The sequence below is a fragment of the Pleurodeles waltl genome, chromosome 1_1 (genome assembly GCF_031143425.1).
Source record: "Pleurodeles waltl isolate 20211129_DDA chromosome 1_1, aPleWal1.hap1.20221129, whole genome shotgun sequence".
Lineage (NCBI taxonomy): Eukaryota > Metazoa > Chordata > Amphibia > Caudata > Salamandridae > Pleurodeles > Pleurodeles waltl.
The window spans coordinates 868,011,875-868,033,967 of NC_090436.1; the positions used below are offsets into that span (position 1 = coordinate 868,011,875).

The 22,093-nt window shown below is 43.0% G+C and overlaps 1 protein-coding gene across 5 annotated transcripts in view; it reads left to right on the plus strand.

Moving 5' to 3' along the window:
- The window catches only part of GKAP1 (G kinase anchoring protein 1), an 814,129-nt gene that overhangs the window by 641,181 nt on the left and 150,855 nt on the right, over positions 1–22,093 (plus strand). For all 5 annotated transcript variants that reach the window (XM_069229880.1, XM_069229873.1, XM_069229909.1 and 2 more), the window contains exon 10: positions 6,724–6,794. In XM_069229880.1, the coding sequence (XP_069085981.1) occupies positions 6,724–6,794 (71 nt within the window). The remainder of the gene's footprint in view (positions 1–6,723; positions 6,795–22,093) is intronic.

Genomic DNA, 22,093 nt, shown 5'->3' on the forward strand with positions numbered 1-22,093 from the left:
CATCAGAATGTATGGAGGTTATTAAGCAAGCAAGAAAACCCACTACTAGACAGTGCTATGCAAACAAATGGAAAAGATTTGTATATTACTGTCAATCTAAACATATTGACCCTCTTACAGCATCAATACAAGATATTGTATGCTATTTACTTAATTTACAAAAATCAAATTTAGCATTCTCTTCCATTAAAATTTATCTTACTGCAATTCCAGCATATTTACAAAATATACAGCACAGCTCCTTATTTAGAATTCCTGTTATTAAAGCTCTCGTGGAAGGTTTAAAATGCATCATTCCACCCAGGACACCTCCAGTCCCCTCTTGGAATTTAAACATGGTGCTTACACGACTTATGGGCCCACCATTTGAACCCATGCACTCCTGTCAAATGCAATTTTTAACATGGAAGGTTGCCTTCCTAGTAGCAATTACATCTTTAAGAAGAGTAAGTGAAATTCAAGCCTTCACTATTGAAGAACCATTCTTCCAAGTACACAAGTATAAAGTTGTACTAAGAACAAACCCCAAATTTCTTCCAAAGGTCGTATTGCCTTTTCATATAAATCAAACAGTGGAACTACCAGTCTTCTTCCCACATCCAGATTCTGTGGCAGAAAGAGCTCTACATACATTAGTCATTAAAAGAGCTTTAATGTACTATATAGACAGAACGAAACCATTCAGAAAGACTAAACAACTGTTTGTAGCCTTCTAGAAACCTCCTACAGGTAACCCCATTTCAAAACAAGGGTTAGCAAGATGGATTGTAAGATGCAGCCAAACTTGCTACGTTAAAGCCAAAAGACCAATCTTAGTTACTCCTAAAGCACATTCGACAAGGAAAAAAGGTGCTGCAATGGCATTTTTAGGTAATATACCAATGGCTGAAATATGCAAAGCAGCTACTTGGTCAACACCACTTACATTCACTAAACATTATTGTGTAGATGTTTTATCAAGCCAACAAGCCACAGTAGGCCAAGCTGTACTCAGAACATTATTTCAAACAACTTCAACTCCTACAGGCTGACCACCGCTATTTTTATGGGAGTACAAACTGCTTTGTAGTGTATGCACAGCATGTGTATCTGCAGCTACACATGCCACTGAAAGGAAAATGTCACTTACCCAGTGCACATCTGTTCGTGGCATGTTCCGCTGCAGATTCACATGCACCCTCCCACCTCCCCGGGAGCCTGTAGTCATTTAAGCTAGACATTTGTATATATATATATATATTTGCATTAGCATGGACATCTCTTCCCTTTTACCTATATACTCTGTCACTCCTACCTTACCCTTTGCGGGAAAATAGTCTAACAATGGAGTCGATGCCCATGCGCAGTGGAACCAAAGAGGAGGAGTCACTCGATCTCGTGACTCAAACACTTCTTTGAAAAAAAACAACTTGTAACACTCACAACCCAACACTAGATGGCAGAAGTAATGCACAGCATGTGAATCTGCAATGGAACACACACACACACACACTTCCATCCTTGTGGATACTTGCCTTGTGGGGACTAACCTTTCCTAATGTTTTTAAAATATACAAATAACCGAAACATTTTAAGAAAAAATTCATGATAAAGGATCCTGCTTCAAATTTTCAAACATATAGTTATTTAATCGTGGGGATTTGAACACGTGCTACTATCCTTGTGAGGACATACTTCTCAATTAAGATTTTTGATTGAATCCTTCAAAGGAGCATGACTAAATATGTATTTTATCACAAATATACACAAATAACATCATGATATATTAATATAGGAATTGCTGCCTAGATGCACACAAAAGGTGGATTATGCTAAGAATGTGTCAGAAAATATAATAGATCATGATTACAGAAAGCCACTTAAAACTGTATTCAACCCACTGCTTTGTGTTCAAAATGTTACAAAGTAGGGGCCAGACGTAGAAAGCCACCAGGCCACTTGCGATCGGGGAAAATGCTTTTTGACATTTACCAAAGGCAAAATAGTACTCAGTAACTTAGTACAGAATCACACTTTGCTTTTGTGATTCAGTATAAGAAAAGGGCGTGTTTAGGGTGTCCCTTCCTAATACTGAATGGCACTGGCATGTATGAATGTTTTGCCACCAGAATGTGGTTGCAAGAGGCAGTGAATGAATGTAAGAATGTTCAAGTCCTCACAGAAATGGTTTTTGAAGTTAATTATGGCCACGTTCCCACAAAGATATCGTGTTATTATGGCGATATTCATGTCTCTGTAGAAACAGGGTGTGGTTATTGGGATGTTGAAGTCCAGACAGAGAAAGTATGTTACAATGATTATGTTTAAGTCCCCACTGAAATAGTGTGTAAAGGCAGTAGTCGAGACTCCACACAGATAGTGTGAAGATAATGATGGTCATGATGTTATAGTCTATGATTCTAGTACTGTTCAAGTCCCCAAGGAGATTGTGTATGACTGTAGTGATTTTCAAGTCACCACATAGATAGCCTGTGATTATAGTGGTGTTCTAGTCCCCACAGAGATAGTGTGTAAAGAATATGATGTCACAAGTCCCAACAAAGATAGTGTGTGGTTATAATGATGTTCAAGTCCCTACAGAGATAGTTTGTGAATATAGTGGTGTTCAAGTCCCCACATAGTGTGTGATTATAGTGGTGTTCAAGTTCCCATAGAGATAGTGTGATTATGGAAATTAGATGAAATTCACAGAGATATGGTGTGTGAAGTTAATGTTTTTCAAGTGCCCACAGAAATAGTGTTTAAGACAATCTTAGTTGCCCAATGAAACAGTGTAAAAGACAATGTTCAAGTCTCCATTCACGTACACAGTGAACATAAGAATGTTCATGTCCAAACAGATGTTGTGTAATTGATTGTCCAGTCAGTATTTTCTCTTTAGAAAAAAGAAAAGTACATTTATTATATAAACATGCACATTTAACCATAAAAAATATACATTTGTTAAGCAGGCTTAAAGAGTATGTACATATTTTATTATTGTGAAATAGTAATTATACATATTTCTTAAAGAAATACACATATCTAGATATGTACACTTAATCAGATTATAAATGTTCACCAACATACGCATATGCTGTCCATTGCTGTTTGGAAATGGTGGTTATGAAGGAAAGAGCCAACTCTTGAGTAGTCTTCTGAAGACAAGATAGTTATCCATGGATCTTATATTTGGGAGTAATGAATACCATAGTTTGGCCGCTTGAACAGAGAAGGATGTACCACCAATAGTCTTTTTCGTGTATGGTGGTGGTATAAGGCGGGGTGCCAATCTTGAGTGGAGGTTTCTTTGTTAAATGTATTTGGTGATTTTATTCCTGATGAAAATTGATCCTGTTCCATGTATTGCATTGTGGGTGATCAAAAGCAACTTAAAGGTGGATCTTCTGGCAACCGGTAACCAATGTTGTGCCTTTAAGGTAGGGGAGATGTGGGCTTGAGGCTTCACATTTAGTAGTAGTCTGGCTGCTGAGTCCTTGAATGTGTTGTTGTTTTTTCATAGTAGATAGAGGGGATCCATGGTGAAGGCCATTGGAGTAATCTAGTTTAGATAGTACAAGTGAGATAGTAGCCTGGACCTTGTGTGGAAATCCGAGGTGGGGGGAAGATGCATTGCAGAGTTTTCAAGTTGGTGACGCTCGATCATGCTTACTTTCCACTTGGACATTCATTGTTAACTTGGAGATCATGGTAATTCCAAGATTTTTAACTTCCTTAGATACTTGAGGAGATGGTCCTAGATCGTCAGGCCAGGCGCAGAGTGGGTCATAATTTCTCCAGGCACCACATGTGAGTATTTCCGTTTTGGAAGCATTGAGTTTGAGATGGCTTCAAGTCATCTACTGATCAATGATTCTGAGGCAACTGAAGATTTGCGAGTTTGCAATGTCTTTGTGGCATTCAAATTTAAGGAATATTTGTGTGTCATCTGCATAGTTGTAGTATGTGAGTGGACATTTAGTGATTGATTCTGGTAATGACATCATGTAGATGTTGAAAAGCATAGTTGAGATGATTGATCCTTGAGGGACCCCTGCTTTTGTGGAGTAGGGTTTGGATGAGAGAGTGCGAGAATAGATGACATTTGTTCAGTTTTGAAGGTAGGATGTGATCCTTTCGAGAGCAGTTCCTTCTATACCGGCTTTGTGGAGTCTTTGAATTAGGATGCCATGGTCAACAGTGTCAAAGGCAGCTGAGAGGTCCAAAAGAAGTAGTGCAGCAACTCCATTGAGGTCAACTGTGTTTTTAAGATCACCCCAGATTGAGATGAGTGCAGATTCATTGCCCTTTCCTGGGTGGAATCCTGTTTGGTAGTCTGAAAGTATGGAGTTATCTTCAATTAATTGTGACATATGGGTGAATACTGCTCGATCAGTTTGCCTAGGAAAGGTCCATTTGTAATCCTTTAATAACAGGCATATGTATGCCTTTTTAAGGTTTTCAGGAAAGGTTCCAGTAGTTAAAGAATTACTGATTATTTTTCTTACAGGTGTGGCAGCAGAAGTAGATAAAAGAATGTTCTTGAAGATGTGTGCTGGACAAGAGTCAGAAAGGCTGCAGGAAGGCCTGCTTGCTTTGACCAAATCTATAAATTCACTTTGTGATATTATTTTGAAGGAGTGCGGATGCTGGGTTGGCTTACTCTTGGAGGGGATTTTAGGAAACCTGTTGGTGCTGGTGGTTTTCTTTTGTTTTAAATAGGAGTCCAGTGTGTCTTCCTTAGCTATGTAATGATTTGCCAGTTTGTCTGTGAATTCTTGAGGAATGGGATGAGTTCCTTCCAGGCATTTAGGTTTTAGCAATTTGTTAAGAATTTTATAAAATTATTTATTAGTAGATTTAGCATTTTGAATTCAGAGTAGTAAGTTTTTTTTTTTTTTAGCTTTTTTGATTGGTTTGTATATTCTGTGAAGTTTGTGTAGGTGAATTTTGTCTTGAATGTTTGTTTGAGCTAGGTTTGTTGTAGCCTTCTGATTTGTTGTTTTATCTTTTTTAGTAGTGTATTTCTGCAAGGTGTTGGTCTTCTTTTGTCCTGTTTAGTTTTTTTAGCGGTATAAGTATAGCAAAAGCTTCCTGTAGCCACTCATAAGGATTTGGAACAGAATCTATTGTGTCTAGATCTGTGTTAGCTGTTGGTTGTGTTTTTAAGTCTTCAAAATTGTGTTTGTTCCATGGTCGATAGATGGAAGTATTTAAGGTGATTCTGAGTTTGCTGGTTTGTGGTGTTTTAATGTTGGAAAGTTACCAAATGGTTGTCTGACCATTTGACTGGAGTGATGCTTTGAATGATAACGAACTCTGGGTTTGCAAAAATGACATCTAGGATGTGTCCAGCAATGTATGTGGGACTGTGTACAATCTGATGTAAGTTCGATGTGAGTTGGCTAGTGGTGATAGTTTTTAAATGTCAAACCAAATGTTGACGTCCCCAAGAATGCCGAGGTTGGAGTATAACTTTATAAGGTTTGAAACTGTATCTAGAAATGTGTCTGGGAATGTTGAATTGTTAGGCGGAGGACTTTAAAGGAGGAACAAGTGACAGGAGGAAGTTGGTGTTGGGTTGCATCTGGTGATGAGAGCCTCACAACCATGTATGAAAATGTTTTCTGTTCTGCTGAGATTTATTGCTTGTTTAAATATAATAGCTAGTTCAACTCCTCTTTTGCCTATACGGTTTTGTGTCGGTTTTGTGTGAAGGTTTGATAGCTGGGAGGAATGGCTTTACTGGGCCCAAGTCATTTCCCACCCTTGATTCTGTTATGAATAGTAAGTCATGCTGTGTGTCAGCGAGCAGGTTGTAGATGTGGTGCTTTTTTTTTGACAATGATCGAGCATTTCTGAGCTGGCAGTTTAGAAAATGTGTTTTGGTGGTGGTGTCATTTTGTTTTAGAGAAGAGTGCGCAGGATATATTTGGAGATTGTAGCAAGTGTGTTATTAGTTGTGATAACTGTATGAGGATTACAATAGTATTGTTTTACTACATTGTGTTCTTTTTCTATATTGTGTTCCACGTCCAGCAGGCTTAGAAGGCATTTTGTTGGGTCTGTGTGTATTAGTGGTGGTATATGTATAGGCTAATTTGTGTTTCTGTATATCATACTTTTTAAAGAATTTGCATTATTCAGTCTTTTTCAGAACTATAAAAGTGTAGTTATGTTTATTATGTTTTTCTTAAATTTATAAAAGGTAACTTGCCACTCTGTGCAGGCTGACTTTTTTTTCTCTGAGGTATTGCCTCCAATATATTGATCCAGTGAGGAATTTTTTTTTCAGAAAACATTTTTATGATTGAATTTTGCCAGGGTGAGGCTTGGGCATTGTGCACATTTCACAATATACTACTGCGTGGATCAAGAAGCCAATTTCTACATCTTCGCAACTTCAATACTGGTACTGCTGGGAAAGTGTTCCAATAAGTGTAAAACTGCATGTGTAATTCAAATAATTGATAATGTAAGCCCTTGCCTTTAAGTAAGGATTACATGCCATCTAGAGTAAGTAGATTGCCTCCATGCCCTCTCTAGTTTCCTATAGCAATTTTATGTGGAGTCATTGCTGGTCCCACACTTCATTAAAATATATCTTAAGACTTTTGAGAAGAAGAGCCTTGCTATCTACAGTGCAGGGGAATACTGATACTATTGCAAGAATATTATCCTAATGAGAAACATTTGAGATGTTACGTATGGCCAAGTAATTGTGGTGTTTTTATTCCCAATTAGTGAAAGATAAAGCTGACATCCTTCTGCAAGTTGATGAATTGCTAACAATCAAGAATGAGCTCACTCTTCAGGTATGTTAATTGTTAAGTAGTTATCACCTTTATAAACACAGTCTGTGGCACCTGAATGATGATATAGGAACTGAAAGGATTAAAATCTCTATCTAGTGTAAACATGTAATTGTTACAGCCACACTTCTGTATGAATATCTAAATAATGAACTATTTTATCTTCTTTTGACAGAAGTTTTATTTGACGTATAAACAAATGTATTTGGACTTGCCACATAAATTAAAAATGTTTTGAGATAATAAGATTTTTTTTTTTGTAAAGTAAAGTTTTTGACTAATTTTTGTTTACCTGAAACGTGTTGAGCACGTTGTGTCTAGAACTTGTGAAAGTGTTTCTTTGGCACTTAAAGATGTTAACCCCTGTGGATTGCAGTTTGGATTAAATGACTTGAAAATACTTTTTATTAATCAAAGGTACAATGATAAGTTTTAGATATTTTCTTTCAGCTACCTTTCCATATAAATTGACATTTTGTGTTTTCCTCCTCCTCCTTTAGTCAAGTTTAATTTTTATCCATGCAGAGTCACTAAAGCCCATTACATGCATTAAGAATATAAAATAATAGGAAATTACAGAAACAATGCAATTCTACTGTATAAATAAGAGCAGTGGTTCAAGATTAAAAGAAGATGGTTGATGCATTATTGACTAATTCATTGTTGAAGTGTCACAGTTCCTTTTGGATCTCACTTCTCTCTTAAATGGTACTTCCATACTGGCTGTGAGTCTATCAGTGCAAAAGTTCATAGACTTTGTGGGACCTTTGGACCTTTGGCCTTGCTCCCTTGGTTGTTCAGAGTGTCTTGTGCTGGTATTTGAGGTGCTCGAGTGCTACAGACCCTGTTGTTCATTTTGATTTCTCACTGCTCTGTAAAAGGAGTTGGCACCGTGCCATGACTCTTATCAGTGGCAAAGATTCTCTGATCTCAAAATGTCTCAAGGTCAGTAGATCCACTGGCGTTGCAGCCTTGGGTTTTCAAGGTGCTTAGTGCAGGTATTTCAAGAGCTTGAGTGCTACGGGTCCTCTCACTGTCTCTTCTTTTTGAGATACTTAAATCTGGAATATATTTTTGTGATAAAATAATCTCAGGATTAAAAGGTGCTCGGAAACGGGAAGGCCTGTAGACATTACCTCTCACGATTTTTGAAGAATACTGAGTTTATTTTTGTGGAGAGGCTGTTGAAACCAGGGACCTTGAACGTTTAAAGTTCTAAAGTTCTCCTCTGCATTTTGACAAAGTTGGAATATAGCCATTAGAAGAGGTCATGAGGGGGAGCATGGGATGTTGCATTTTAGAATATCTGTGAGTTCACTAATTATTTAGCCGAAAACTGTAATAATTGTTTATCCTTGACTCTCCCCTTTACCATGGTTCTGTGCAAACAATTCTTCTTAAATTATTTTGTGATAAGGTCATTTAAGCCTGCTTCTCTTTTGTTTGCTTTTTCATCGTACACTTGGATGCATCCTCAAAATCAATGTCTAATGAGCCTTAATGATAAAGGAAATGTGAGAATGTTAACATTTTTTAGGAAGAGTACTCCGTGCATGTGCTACACTTTTCAGACAGATCAACTATCATTGTTGTGAAAACCAGGAAAACATTGTACCAATTGTCTTTAGTCTGTAAATACCGGCTATGCATATTTTTGCTTTCTCAGTTGCAGTGCTATGTGCGGACACCAAAATAAAATTAATGTGTGCCCGTAAATTGTCATTCACCAGTTACTGTTTCTTGTAGTTGTAGACCTGTTTCATCTCCACAATGTAGGGAAACTTAACAGCAACATCTATTTTTATATCCCTAGAATTACTTTGGTGGGCGACAGACATACCATACTCTATTATGCTTACTTAAAGATGTTTCTGAAAATGGCTTTTTTCATTAAATTGTTAAAAGAAAACTCTAGAAAATTTGTTTTGGCGCGCTCACACAGAAGCATGTTGAAATGACTGGTTTGGATAACAATTCCTAGGTGACGAATTCAACCCGTGGAGAATACAAAATCATTCAAAATGCTATAGTTTGAAATTCCCCTCACCTCATAGAGTATATGGTGGCTAAAGTCAGACCTCTTTTGTTATATCTTTACTTATGAGACTCATTTGCAAAATTCCATAAGAGATTACTTTTCTCTTCAACCTCCCCTGCCTAAGACGATGTACATGGTAAAGATGGACACACAAATGTTTATCTGTTTCTCCCTAGTATGTAGATTTCAAATATGAATGTAGATTTTTCAATAGCTGAGGTAACCTCAATTGCTAAAAAGAGCATGGCAGGTGTTCCATTTCACCAATAAACGTAGTAGAAACCATTTATTGTCATTCTGCCCATCATAATAATCCTTAATAACCAACTGTAAAGTATGCCACGGAGGGTGCATTTGCTCTGCCTTTTGTTTTGCACTTTAAATCTTACTCCCACCTGTGCATTTATTTGGTCACTCTACTTTGCATCTGACTTCCCTTTCCTGTGCAGCTTTGATCTTCCTCTCCTCTGTAACTTTATTGAAAAATGTTTTTATTGTCATTTAACTCTCTTTACATACTCAGTATTATTTATTAAAATGTCCCAAATTTCTCTCGCTTAATGTTAGCAACAATGTGGCCTTGATTTTGATATGGATGAAAGCTGTTCTAGAGGCGCTCCATCCCGCAACGAGAGGGGCATTGTTACATGCCTTTTGCTGTTTTTTTTTAAGAGCTTCCACTTTTCCTTAGGAATTCAAAATTATGTGGGTGGGTGGGTGGGACTGTTGCATTGAGCAGCTGTTTGTTAGGTGATAGTGAGAAGGATAATTGGGGTATAGGATCACAAGAAATTGAGAGAAAATTGTGGTGCAGTATTTGATGATGACTTGGTAAAGTTTAAAATATAAATCCATTGTACAAAGGATATTGTGCTGCCTAGCAGGCACTACTTCAGAATGTTCTACCAACTACAGAGGTAAATAACAGTTAAGGCTAAGAAATGTGATGGGGCGTGGTCGACTGCTGAGCAAGATGGCCACTTGCTAGAGTGGCTCCCAACACCCATCAACCTGATTCCCCCATCACCCGCTCATGTAACCATCTCACGTCAACTGCCAGGGACAGGGGGGATGCCTGGGATGCCTTTGTGAGGTCTGATCGTTGATTTTGAGCCTGCAGCGAGGCAAAGCCTAGCGTGGTGTGTTTGACCATTGACTTACGTCGGCCAATCGCACAGCAGATGTAGCGCGGAGTGCGAACACTATAATGGGGCCCCTACCAATAGCGGATGAGTCAGGAGTCTGCCACCTAAGTGGAGGTCTTGTGTCTTGTGCGACCCCTTGAACTTGCTAACCCCGGGGACATTCAGATACAGCGCTGTGCACTGAGCGACTGGTGAGAGGGGGGTCCCAAGCCTGAAGGTGACACCGCTGACATGTGAGACAACGCCCAATGATCCTGGCTCCCCTGCAGAAGAGCGAGGGGGAAGGACACAGTGCTTCCATACAGCTGCCGGCCTGGCTCCATTGAGTCCAGAGGGGCCCGGAGGAGAAACAGCGACTGTGAGGCCCGTCAACCGCTGACGTGCGACCTGGGAATATGGCATTGGCTGCCTCGCCAACGCCCATAGCTCTTCTTTTGATATTTGTTTCTAATGACTCCTGCTCTCAAAAGTACCTATCTTCCTTGAGTCTAGGCGAAGCAGGGGAGCCTAAAAATCGCTTTTTGAGTGGTGACTGGGACACTGATACTTTAGGGTACCTGCCTTAGTTCTACTATCCGCGACCTCAAATGACCTGAGTGTCGGCATTGTTGGTTAGCAAGGACCTACATGCTGACGCTCTGATGGGAATCCCTGCTGTGCTACAAAAGCCATGCATCCTCCTTACTCGAGAGGTCTGAATGGCCCACTGCTCCACAATGGAGACAAATGGCCAGCTGATAACTCAGACCTGTGGCGCTTAGGCTATCTTGCATATCCTTCCCAGTGTGACCATTGTTTAACAAAGCCTTATGAGCGCTTTGGTATGACTGACATTGGGGGATAGAGCTGCGGGTCCTGGACCGGCTATCATCCTGCGGGGGGACAAGAGACACAGATTGCTCTGTCTAGGCATTGCAGTGCTGAAATACTCCTTGGCTGTTCGTCGTGGATATAGCGGGCACCAGCCTTGACCCAGATCCCAGCTACTTGGGGGATACGCAGTGGAGAAAAACGACGGGACGCACGTGTGCACCTTGTCTGGAAATTCCCTTGACTGGCTGCTGCGACAACCTCGGTGTTCCCTCTTGGAAGAGGTGACTCCAGCCCCCAGCTGAAATGACCAGTGGCAGGGCTGCCCAAGCAGCACATTAAGCTAAACTGGATAAATGTTCGATCTCCTGCGATGGGGCAAGTAAAACCGAATTGGAGGAAGTGCTAAACTCTAGGGACCAACTCCGAGCGAAGGTGAAGCACTCACACATAAGGATTTAATGGCAGCAATCCAGGGAGTAAGGGATCCCTGGAGATGAAGATTGACACCATCTCCACAGAGGTCACACTAGTTAGGGCAAATCTCCACAAAATGAGTGCCAGAATGACGGAAGCGGTGGACTTGTGCCAATCCCTCCAGACTCAAACTACAGTGCTTAAGAAACTAGTTCAGGAGCTGAAAGCTACCACAGCGGTGTTGAGGGCCAAAGTGGAAAGCTATGAAGGGCAATCAAGGGGAAACCATATTCGTATAGTAGGAGTGCCAGAGAGAACGGAGGGTCCGGCAGTGGAATACTTCATTGAAGTCCCTATAGTGAAGGAGCTACAGACCGAGGTTTATCTAACTACTTCTCTGTTGCACGAGTGCATAAGGTCCCGGGAACCTGGGTCAAACTTGGCACGCCACCTCACACAATCAGAGCCTGATCTTCAATTTCAGAGACCGAGATGCCACTCTCCAGAATGCTTGCAGTGCCCCACCAGTTAAATATGAGAACGCAGTCATCCGTTTATATCCTGACTTTACATCTTGAGCCCAGAGACTACGCCGCAGATTCATGGAAGTTACAAGGGCGTTTAGAAGCCAGAAATAATCCATGATGTTCCTGGCTCAGTTGTGGATGGTGTTGGAAGGAAAGACCTGCCACTTCACAACCCTGAAGGTGGCATCAGACTTGTTGGAGACCTGTTTGGAGAAGCTTGATCACTCAGTCTTGTTGACAGGGATGTGATTAGAACTCCCAGAGCACAGCAGGGATGCAGCCTGGGGGAGACAAGATCTTGGATCACAACACCAACAGACTTCTCAGACAACAATGAACCTGGATCAGCGCTGGAACTGGTTTGATGGTGCTGGGTGAACTTGATGCTCCTGTATGTCACAAAAGTCACCAACATCTCCAGCTAAATGTTGCAAATTTCCTACCTGAGGCACTGTGTAGGAAGCTGGCTCTCTATATAGTGCATGTAGGACGTTGGCTCTGTATATACTTTCTCAAAGTGAGAGATAGTGTGCACAGAGTCCAAGGGTTCCCCTTAGAGGTTGATAGTGGCAAAATTAGATAATTCAAATGCTTTTTTTGTGGTAGTGTGGTCGAGCAGTAGGCTTATCAGAGGGTAGTGTTAAGCATTTGTTGTACACACACAGGCAATAAATAAGGAACACGCACTCAAATACATAACTCCAGGCCAATAGTTTTTATATAGAAAAATATACTTTCTTAATTTATTTTTAGAACTACAAAATTCCAGATTTGAAGTAAATACATAAAATGCAAGGTACTCCACACAGGTAAGTAAGGAACTTTGAACTAGAGCAGTAACATACATAGTATAGGTTAAAATGGCAATAAGCTATTTTAAAAGTGGACACAGTGCAGAAATCAACAGTTCCTGGGGGTGGTAAGTAAGGTTAAGTTTCTGAGGTAAGTAAAGCACTTACAAGTTCTGTTTCCTGGGCATAGCCAGCCCAACGTTGGGGGTTCAAGGCAACCCCAAAGTCACTGCACCAGGAACACAGGGCCGGTCAGGTGCAGAGGGGTTTAAGGAGGGACCAAAACACATGAATGCCTATGGAGAACAGGGGTGCTCAGGTTCCAGTCTGCCAACAGGTAAGTACCCATGTCTTCGGAGGGCAGACCAGGGGAGTTTTGTAGAGCACTGGGGGGGTGGACACAAACAGGCACACAAAACACACCCTCAGCGGAACAGTGGCGGCCGGGTGCAGTGTGCAAAGTAGGTGTCTGGTTTTCTGTAGAAATAAATGGAAGGACTCTGGGGGTCACGATAGCGGTGCAGGCAGTACCCAAGGGGGCTTCTCGGGCCAGCCAGCGACTGGGCTAGGCAGAGGGTCGCCAGATGGTCACTCCTGCACTGGAGATCGGTTCCTTTTGGTCCTGGGAGCTGTGGGTGCAGTGCTTGGTCCATGCGTCTGGTTTCTTTGTTCCAGGCATTCGTGGTCAGAGGGAGCCTCTGGATCCTCTCTGCATGCGTTGCTGTGGGGGCACAAGTGGGTCATCTCAGGTTACTCACAATGTCTCAGTCGCCTGGGAGTCCTCTATGCAGTGTTGGTTCTCTGGAGCTCGAACCGGGGGCATCAGGTGCAGAGGGTCAAGTCTCACGCTTCTGGTGGGAAGAGTGAGTCCTTTAAAAGTTTTCTTTGTTGCAAAAATGTTGCTCTGGGTGAACAGTGCCGCTGTTCTCTGGAGTTTCTTGGTCCTTCAGTTCAGGGCAGTCGTCTGGTCCCTGTCGGATGCGTCGCAGGGCAGTTTCTTTGAGTCTGGAAACAGGCCACTTGGGCTGGGGCCAAGTCCGTTGTTATCTCCATCGTCTCTGCAGGGCTTTCAGGTCAGCAGTCCTTCTTCTTTGTGTAGGTTGCAGGAATCTGGGTTCTGGGTCTCCCATTAATTCTAAATTTAGGGGTGTGTTTAGGTCAATGGCTACTGTCCTGGAGGGTGGCTACACCCTCTTTGTGCCTCCTCCCTGAGGGGAAGGGGCACATCCCTAATCCTATTGGGGGAATCCTCCAAACTCTCGATGGAGGATTTCTAAAGGCAGGGGTCACCTCAGCTTAGGGCACCCTAGGGACTATCCTGACTGGTGGGTGACTCCTTGTTTTTCTCATTATCCTCTCCTGCCTTGCCACCAAAAGTGGGGGAAGTGGCCGGAGGGGCGGGCATTTCCACTAGCTGGGATGCCGTGGGGCGCTGTAACAAAAGGGGTGAGCCTTTGAGGCTCACCGCCAGGTGTTACAGTTCCTGCAGGGGGAGGTGAGAAGCACCTCCATCCAGGACAGGCTTTGTTCCTGGCCACAGAGTGACAAAGGCACTCTCCCCATGTGGCCAGCAACATGTCTGGTGTGTGGCAGGCTGGCAGGAACTGGTCAGCCTACACTAGAAGTCGGGTAGGTATTCAGGGGGCATCTCTAAGATGCCCTCTAGGTGTATTTTACAATAAATTGCACACTGGCATCAGTGTGCATTTATTGTGCTGAGAAGTTTGATACCAAACTTCCCAGTTTTCAGTGTAGCCATTATGGAACTGTGGAGTTCGTGTTTGACAAACTCCCAGACTATATACTCTTATGGCTATCCTGAACTTCCAATGTCTAAGGTTTTGCTTAGACACTGTAGGGGCATAGTGCTCAGGCACTTATGCCCTCACCTATGGTATAGTGCACCCTGCCTTAGGGCTGTAAGGCCTGCTAGAGGGGTGACTTACCTATGCCACAGGCAGTGTGAGGTTGGCATGGCACTCTGAGGGGAGTGCCATGTCGACTTAGTCTTTTTCTCCCCACCAGCACACACAAGCTCTGAGGCAGTGTGCATGTGCTGAGTGAGGGGTCCCCAGGGTGGCATAAGACATGCTGCAGCCCTTAGAGACCTTCCCTGGCATCAGGGCCCTTGGTACCAGTTACAAGGGACTTACCTGAGTGCCAGGGTTGTGCCAATTGTGGAGACAAAGGTACAGTCTAGGGAACACTGGTGGTGGGGCCTGGTTAGCAGGGTCCCAGCACACTTTCAAATCATAACTTGGCATCGGCAAAGGCAAAATGTTAGGGGGTAACCATGCCAAGGAGGCATTTCCTTACAGTAGGTAAACTCCTGGCCTGGCTAGGTAAGAGAGAACAACCTGGACAGTGGATATTGGAGTTTAAAACCAACAGTGGTGCACTGGCGAGGGTGAGACAGAGAATAGCAGATGCCTTCTCCACCTACTACACCCAGCTTTATTCCCCAGCTTCATCTGCAATGGCTGCATTTACTTACCAAGCCTATCAGATACTGATTGAATGCTAGTCTAAGAGGAAATTACAGAGGATGAAGTAGTGAGGGCAGTATGCAACATATTTTCTGGTAAAGCTGTCGTCCCGAATGGGGTACTGGTTGAACTATATAAACTAACATCCTGAAGATTGCCCCTCAGCTCCTTCGCATGTATAGGGACAGTCAACAACGCAGATCGCTGCCTAGGGATCAGAGACTGGCTACTGTTGTGGTCATCCTTAAGGAGGGGGAACCTCCAGAGGACTTCTCATTGTATCGACCAATATCTCTTCTCAATGCTGAGGTCAAAATCCTGGCCAAAGTATTGGCTTCTCGCCTGATTAAAATGATCACCAAACTGGTCCATCTGAACCAGTGGGGATGTATGCCCATTAGAGGCATTACCCTCAACCTGAGATGTCTATACTGAGTCAGGTGGATAACCTCCAGGAAAGCACCCTTGTACTGTCATTAGATGCCAAGATGGTGTTTGATACGGTTGAATGGGAGTGTATGTTTGAGATCTTGGCCAGACTAGGATTTGGCCCATGCTTTGTGCAATGGGTGCCCCTCCTGTACTCAAACCCACTAGCCCAGCTGTTGTGAACCGGGGCAGGTCCCAAGAATTTGGGCTTCAACAGTGCACATGGCAGTGCTGTCCATTGTCACCACTGATATTGGCTCTGATACTTGAGCCCCTTGTGGCGTGGATCAGAATTGACCCATTGGTCCGTGGACTGACCAGTTGGAAGGCAACATTTTATTGCATGCAGATGATGTGCCGCTTACTGTAGCAAACCCCACTTTAAAGCTTGACAGATTGATGCAAATACTCTTTTCAACCATCACTCGTGTTATACAATTAACTGTCGAAAATCCCTGATCTGTAACGTGCAGGGCCCACTGCTGTGGCTACCCGTGGCTGTGAGGCGGTCATAGTTACAGAGGGATTTAAGTGCCTTGGAATCTATATTGCAAACGTTCTGGCCTTGTTTTTTGATTAAAAACTTGGTGTCGTGGCTGGCAAGACTGAAGAGTGATGTCCTTCATTGGATGTCCCTGCCACTGTCTCTTTTTGTTAGAGCCGCTGTATTTAAGATGATGTCCCTACCTGCTTCTTCTACGCTCTCCAATACACACCATATAACATCCACAATTCATAATGTAAGGCAGTCAATAGCAAATCTAGAACACTGCTATGGAATGTAGGCCAGGCTGGAATAGTGATGGATAAGCTCACGAGAGGATGCTAAGACGGGGGGGGGGATAGCCCTACCTTACATACAGAAAATATTGTTGGACTGCGCAATTGATAACCATAAACAGTTGGGTTTTCTGGTCCACGGATGAGCTGGTATTCCAGATGGAGAGACTTGCGATTCAGCCATAGGGCGTAATATAGGTCGCTACCAGGAGGCAAGATCTGATGGGTCAAACAGCAGTGGTAATACATCTGTGGCATAAGGCCACCAGGACCTGCACTGGAGGGGCAGGATTGCGCAGGCAATGCATCTTAGAGATGCGGTGGAACTGGGTACCCTAAGAACACAACCAGTGTTTGATATTGGTATCGGCTGAGTGGGTGATCTCTGGTCTCAGTCACGTTGTCCCCCCTGACAGATCTACAACTCGACTATGACCTTTCCCCCAGATAGACCTATCAGTACCTACAGGTCAGACATGCCCTTAAGGCAGTACTGCTGAAGGGAACAGAAATCCTGGAATCCTTACTCCTGGAAAACAGACTGCTGGATGAAGCTACATCCCTAACATAAAAAGTTGATAAATAACATACCTGTTTTTTTTGGGGGGGGTTTTGAGGGAACAATGGGTCTGGGACTTAGATGGCCTAGAGGATGAAGAATGGACGTATGTCCTAATGTCCCCAAGAGAGGTAGCCATTACGGCAGGATTCTACTTAGTCCATCTTAAAATACTACATCTCTCATATTATGCTCAAAGTACGAAGTTAAAGATGGGTAGAGTGAGCAATGAAAGATGTAGACGTTGTTGTGGTCATGTTGCCACATTTTAGCAAGTGGCATGGGAAAGCCAGATGCTACAAAAGTTTTGGTCGGCAGTGATGGGGTGTGTTGATATACTCTGCTGTGGTACTTTGGCCTCCTCTGCAAAATGGTGTCTTCTGAATATATTTTGGGGAAACAGATCTCAGTTGCATGGAGCAAGTATGGATGACATACTGGGACTGGCAGTAGCCAAAAAGAACATTGCAAGGCTGGGGGGGAGGGGCAGAGCAGGTGCTGCAATTGGAAGACTGGAGGAAGGTTATGGACTGGTGTATGTTGGCTGAGAGGGTGGCATATGAGGGCCGTGGCTGCCCCAAACATGGGTGAAAATGTGGGGTAACTGGAATGAGTATATGGGTATTATCTGTGACCAACGTTTACTCAACACGCTTCATGAGTAGTCAGTCATCTGACCATTCTGCATCACACAAAAGAAACCGTGTACTGGGGGAAAAGAAAGATAAATGTGGGTGTTAATGTACAGTAAGAAGAGATTGTACCTACTGAAACTGTCAATGCACAAATGGTGATGCATATATTCATTATATTAATAAAAGGATTTATTTAAAAATATATATGTGTTCGATGGCATGTGTAGCTGCAGATACACATGCTATGCATAGCTCTTCCGACATCTAGTGTTGGGCTCGGAGTGTTACAAGTTGTTTTTCTTCAAAGAAGACTTTTCGGAGTCACAGGATTGAACGACTTCTCTAGATTACAGTGCGCATGGGCATCGACTCCATTGTTAGATTGTTTTCTTTCCGCAGTCTGGTTCGGACGGGTTTCCTCTCACTCCAAGATTTCGATTCGGAAAACTTCAGAAAACCTACTTATTCGTCTGTATTGTTTCGATCGCATTTCCCATCTAGCGTCAAAACCTTAATCTTGCCCTTCGGGGCCCACGCGCCCCCAACTCGGGCCTGTTGGATTAGACTCCATTCCGATTCTGCCCTTGGTGCCACGCGAAGTACCCCTATACAGACCAACACCTGGTTTGTAATTTGTGCCTTTCTCCAGACCATCGGGGGAAGATTGCGAGGCCTGCCGATTATTTCGATCAAAGAAGACCCTGAGAGATCACAGAGCCCGAAGACTCGAAATGGCATTGAAAAGCACCGAACATCTCGACGTCATGGAGGAAGAGCAGGTGCAGACAGCAGTCTCCATCCGAGACACCGACTCAGAACAAGAATCGGAGGACGATAGACCCATCACAGCTGGCTAGCATGTGAGTACGTCTGCCCCTACACCCCCACAGAAAAAACATTTGAAGGCCTTGGGTACAGCACTGCCAGAAAGCCATGGTTCAGCCCGAAAAAAGACTGTTGGCGACCGACCTTTGGGGTCGGCGCCGAAAAAAGACATTCCTCCGTCCACCTCGGAGTCGAGTAAATCAGCTAAAACCTCCACTTAAGATGCTAGTAAAAGACCTCATTCCTCAGTCGAAAATTCGGCAATTCGTTTCTGAGCCGAGACAACAGACTACTTTTTCGGGACCGAAAAAGATACACACTTCGGAGCCGGAAAAATCCTCATACACAGAGGAATAGGGACTTTCGAGAAAATTAAAGCAAATCTCAAAACCCATGCTGCAATCTCATAAAACATCTAAAGAAGAAACTGTGATTGAATCAATACTAGAGGTTATGGATGAGAGACAATCGAGAATCCATATACATAAGGAGACTGGACGAATCATTACTGCACCTCCTTTAAAAAACAAAAGAAAGCTGGCTTTTCAAGAGGAGCTAGACTGTTCAACCCCCAACAAAAGTGCAGAAACAAAAGGAGAAGCCAGCATCTCTTCCTACTTCTCCTCCTCACTCTCCGCAGCTTTCTTTTTCACCTCACAATAGTTCACCACCATTGTCTTCTCCAACACATTCATTATACTCACATGGAGATACAGTAGACGCTTGGGATCTCTATGACCCTCATCCCATCCCGGACAGTGATCCACACCTTTTACCCATCTAAACCTTCTCCTCCAGAGGACAGCACTGCCTACACCCAAGTAATATCTAGGACAGCAGCTTATCATGGAGTGCTTGTGCATTCTAAACCACTGGAAGAAGACTTTCTATTTAACCCACCGTCTTCTACTCATTCCAGGTACCAGTGTCTCCTGATGTTGTTGGAATGGTTAAACATGCGGACCAAATTTTTAATGAACCTGTCAAAGTTCATCACCCCTAGAATTTATAAAAATAAAAAAAATAAGCCTGCTCCTACAGACCCAGACTAGATCACTCATCAAGTCCCTCCAGACTCGGTGGTAGTCAGTGCGGCAAGGACAAGAGCAAACAGCTGATAAGGAAAGCAGGAAATTTGATGCAGCTGGGAAAAGAGTTGCCACACAAGCAGCTAACCAATGGAGAATTGCCAATTCTCAGGCACTTCTCAACAGATATCACAGGGCCCATTGGGATGAGATGCAAGATCTTATACAGCACCTCCCAAAGGAGCATCAAAATAGAGTATAACAGGTTGTGAAAGAGGGACAAGCTATCAGCAATAACCAGTTAAGGTCTGCCCTCGATGTTGCTGATACTGCTGCAAGACGTGTCAATACTGCCATCACAATTAGAAGACATGCATGGCTACGCTCCTGTGTTTAAACCAGAAATTCAACAGGCAATACTTAATATGACTTTTGACAAGAAACCTCTATTTGGCCCAGAAGTAGACACCACTATTGAGAAACTACTCCGATCATACGAAAGCAATGGGGGCTTCATACACCACACCATATTAGGGGCTCCTTTCGCAGACCTCAGTGTAGAGGAGTTTTTAAGCCACAATCCTCTGATGCTTCCACCTCCCAAACAAAGCAGGGACAACAAACCTAATATCAGAGAGGGGGGTTTAGAGGGTCCTATGGAGGACAATATTTCAGCAGCAGGGGTAAATTTCAAACCTCAAAGCAAAACACAACCTAAACAATGACTTCCTTCCTATCCTTCCACTCCACACTTCTCCTATGGGGGAGGACTACAGCAATTCCACTCTCATTGGCAAAATATCACCCTAGACAATTGGGTATTATAGAATTAATTTCCACCCCTCCAAACATTCCACCACAATACCACAAATTGTCCCCAGAACACACCGTTCTGTTGCAACAAGAGGTACAATCTCTACTATTAAAACAAGAAATAGAATTGGTTCCACATTCTCATCAGGGAACAGGAGTATACTCACTATACTTCCTCAGTCCCAAAAAAGACGGCTCTCTCAGGGCCATCTTGGACCTCAGGCCCCTCAATCTATACATCTTGTCAGAACATTTTCCCATGGTAACTCTGCAAGATGTCTTTCCACTACTACAAAAGCAAGATTACATGACTGCTTTAGACAACAGCTCCAAGAGTGTTTACAAAATGTCTAGCAGTAGTAGCAGCCTACTTAAGACAACACATCCATGTCTATCCATATCTAGGTGATTGGCTAATAAAATCAAGCAATTTTACACAATGCCAACAACACACTTGTTGTGTGATAGAAACCTTGCATACACTAGGGTTACCTCTCAATTATCAAAAATCACATTCAACAACACAAGAACAACCATACCTAGGTGCTATCCTAAATACTCAAAAAGCCCTAGCTTATCCAAATATCCAAAGGATACAAGCTTTCCAAAATCTCATACCACACATACAGCCAAATCAACAATATACTGTAAAATGTATCATGAAGATGCTAGGAATGATGGCATCTTGCATAGCCATAGTTCCACATGCAAGACTAAACATGAGGCCCTTACAGCAGTGCTTCTCATGAGAATGGTTTCAGGTACACAGTCAGCTTCAAGATCTCTGGTATTGATGGGCCACCAAACACATATGTCCCTTCAATGGTGGAATCGCAGCAATCTAATGAAGGGGCGGTCATTCCAAGACCCTGTGCCTCAGACCATAATCACAACAGACGCATCAGTGATCGGTTGGGGAGCTCAACGCAACAATCAGACCATTCAAGGACAATGGGATGCCCAACAGAGACAGCTTCATATAAACCACCTAGAACTACTAGCTGTATTTCTTGCCCTAAAAGCGTTTCAACCTCTTCTCAAACAGAAGACTGTTCTCATAAAAACAGTCAACATGACAACCATGTATTACCTCAACAAACAGGGCGGGACACACTCATCTCAACTGTCCCTGCTAGCCCAAACAATATGGAAATGGGCAATTCACAATCACATTCTGTTAGCACAATACATTCCAGGGATAGACAATCAGCTGCCAGACCTCCTAAGCAGGAATCACCAACAAACTCACAAATGGTAGATTCACCCCCAAGTACTTCAAAAGTACTTTCAAAAGTGGGGGACACCAGAAATAGACCTATTCGCAACAAGCGAATACGCGAAATGCCAAAACTTCGCATCCAGACACCCACATCCCCTGTCCAAGGGCAATGCTCTATGGATCAATTAGTCAGGAATATTTGCTTACACTTTTCCCCCTCTACCACTCCTTCCCTTTCTGGTCAGCAAACTACGACAAACATTACTCACCATGATACTCATAGCCCTAACGTGGGCACGTCAGCATTGGTACACAACACTCCTAGATCTGTCTGTAGTACCTCATTCCAGACTCCCAAACAGACCAGACTGTTAACGCAGAACAAAGGTCAAATAAGGCACCCGGACCCCAGTGCTCTCAATCTGGTGATTTGGCTCCTGAAGTCTTAGTTTGGTTACCTAAAGCTTCCACCAGAATGTATGGAAGTAATTAAACAAGCACGTAAACCTACTACTAGACAGTGCTACGCAAACAAGTGGAAAAGATGTGTATACTGCTGTCAATCTAAAAACACTGACCCCACTTACAGCATCCATACAGGACATTGTATGCTATTTACTTAATTTGCAAAATTCACATTTGGCTTTCTCATCCATCAAGATACACCTCAATGCAATATCTGCATACTTACAGAATATTCAACATACTTCTCTATTTAGAGTTCCTGTTATCAAAGCCTTCATGGAAGGATTAAAACGCATTATTCCACCTGGAACACCACCTGTTCCATCGTGGATTTT